This window comes from Dysidea avara, chromosome 3 (genome assembly GCF_963678975.1).
Source record: "Dysidea avara chromosome 3, odDysAvar1.4, whole genome shotgun sequence".
NCBI classification, from domain to species: domain Eukaryota; kingdom Metazoa; phylum Porifera; class Demospongiae; order Dictyoceratida; family Dysideidae; genus Dysidea; species Dysidea avara.
Window position 1 is genome coordinate 44,436,677 of NC_089274.1, and position 1,261 is coordinate 44,437,937.

At 41.2% G+C, this 1,261-nt stretch overlaps 1 protein-coding gene across 1 annotated transcript; it reads right to left on the minus strand.

The window, feature by feature from the left end:
* On the minus strand, positions 1 to 528 carry LOC136248532 (uncharacterized). Its single transcript, XM_066040305.1, has 2 exons — positions 468 to 528; positions 1 to 413 (listed from the first exon to the last, which is right to left on the minus strand). The coding sequence occupies exons 1-2, from the start codon at positions 526 to 528 to the stop codon at positions 1 to 3; spliced, it is 474 nt and encodes a 157-aa protein (XP_065896377.1).
* Between the last annotated feature and the right edge of the window lie 733 nt (positions 529 to 1,261).

Below are 1,261 nucleotides of genomic sequence, written 5' to 3' on the forward strand. Positions count from 1 at the left end.
CTAAAAAGTGGTATAACCATCTGTGAGATCATCAGGGATTTCATGGCTAAATGGTTCAGTCGAGTCTGTTGACCTTAGATCACACCGTTGCTGTGAAGAAGTAGCTATCTTTGATGTCATGATTGAACATTGTAACACTGTTTGAGTCCAAGGAAACACAGTTGGATATGCATTTGGCTTTAAACGAGGCCTGCATGACTCCAGTTCTAACTCCAGTTGTAATTCACTAAAAACATAGTCCTCTGGTGTGAAATGCAAGGAGCAAATTTTAGTGTTTTTTGCAATGTTGAACTTGGGCCTTGGATCTCTGCGTATTCGTTTAATCCATTCCTTCCCTTTCTGCGTTTTGGGATCTGGGAAACAGTGAAATGAGACAGCTGGCAATCCTAGCCTCTTTCTTTCTGTATTCTCTCCTGATGAGCTGTGGCATAGCGGAACACAACAATAGGACCCTCGTCAAGCTTTACCTGCTGTCGATGTCACACGCTTTTTATGAAAAAAGCTAGGTGGAGACACGACCCCAGACATGACGGATTCGTCATCTATCCACTGAATATCACCCTTAGAGTCTCCTTGTTCTACAAGAGCATCGTTAAATGTGCTGCTTCCTTATTATGATAGCGCCATATCTTCATGAATGATATCCTCAGCACCGTCTAATTCGCTCGAAACCTCCATTGTTCCTAGAGGTGTACCGATATAAGAAAACTATACCGATCCGATACCGATACCGATACGATATGGATTAATCATTTTCAAACCGATATGATACCGATACAATATACCGATATAACTAAGTGTAGCTATGTTTGAAGAACCACATATGCCATTTTTAGCTACTGAAGAAACTACTGAAGACAGTCTTAAGATTATTGGCTATGCTTGGTTACCCATGGTGGTGTGGCCTCTATTGACAGCTCAGACTATAAGGCACCCACAAATATTTTAATACATGCCCCTGCCAAGATTAGACCGGATTACTCCGCATTTTAATGGCTTGTAGAGATGGTTGGTTGTTTTATGCTGTTCTCTTGGTTCATCTTTTTGCTGTTTCCCCAGGCCCACCACTATGAGTGTTTGTTGTATGATTGGAAAGCTTTGTGACAACAAAACAGTAAGTATCCACGCACTTAGATGGCTTCGCATAGCGTACTGCTTTTATACAAGGAAGATAACTACTGTTTCCCGCCCTTGTTGGCTAAATAATAGGGTTTATAATATGGCTTGATCATTGGACAGTGTCCTCAAGATAGTTTGTATA

Coding starts and splice junctions, on each gene's coding strand:
- LOC136248532 (XM_066040305.1), bottom strand. CDS start 528: ATGTCTGGGGTCGTGTCTCCACCTAGCTTTTTTCATAAAAAGCGTGTG. Junction 414..467: donor GCGTGTGACATCGACAGCAG/GTAAAGCTTGAC, acceptor ACAGCTCATCAG/GAGAGAATACAGAAAGAAAG.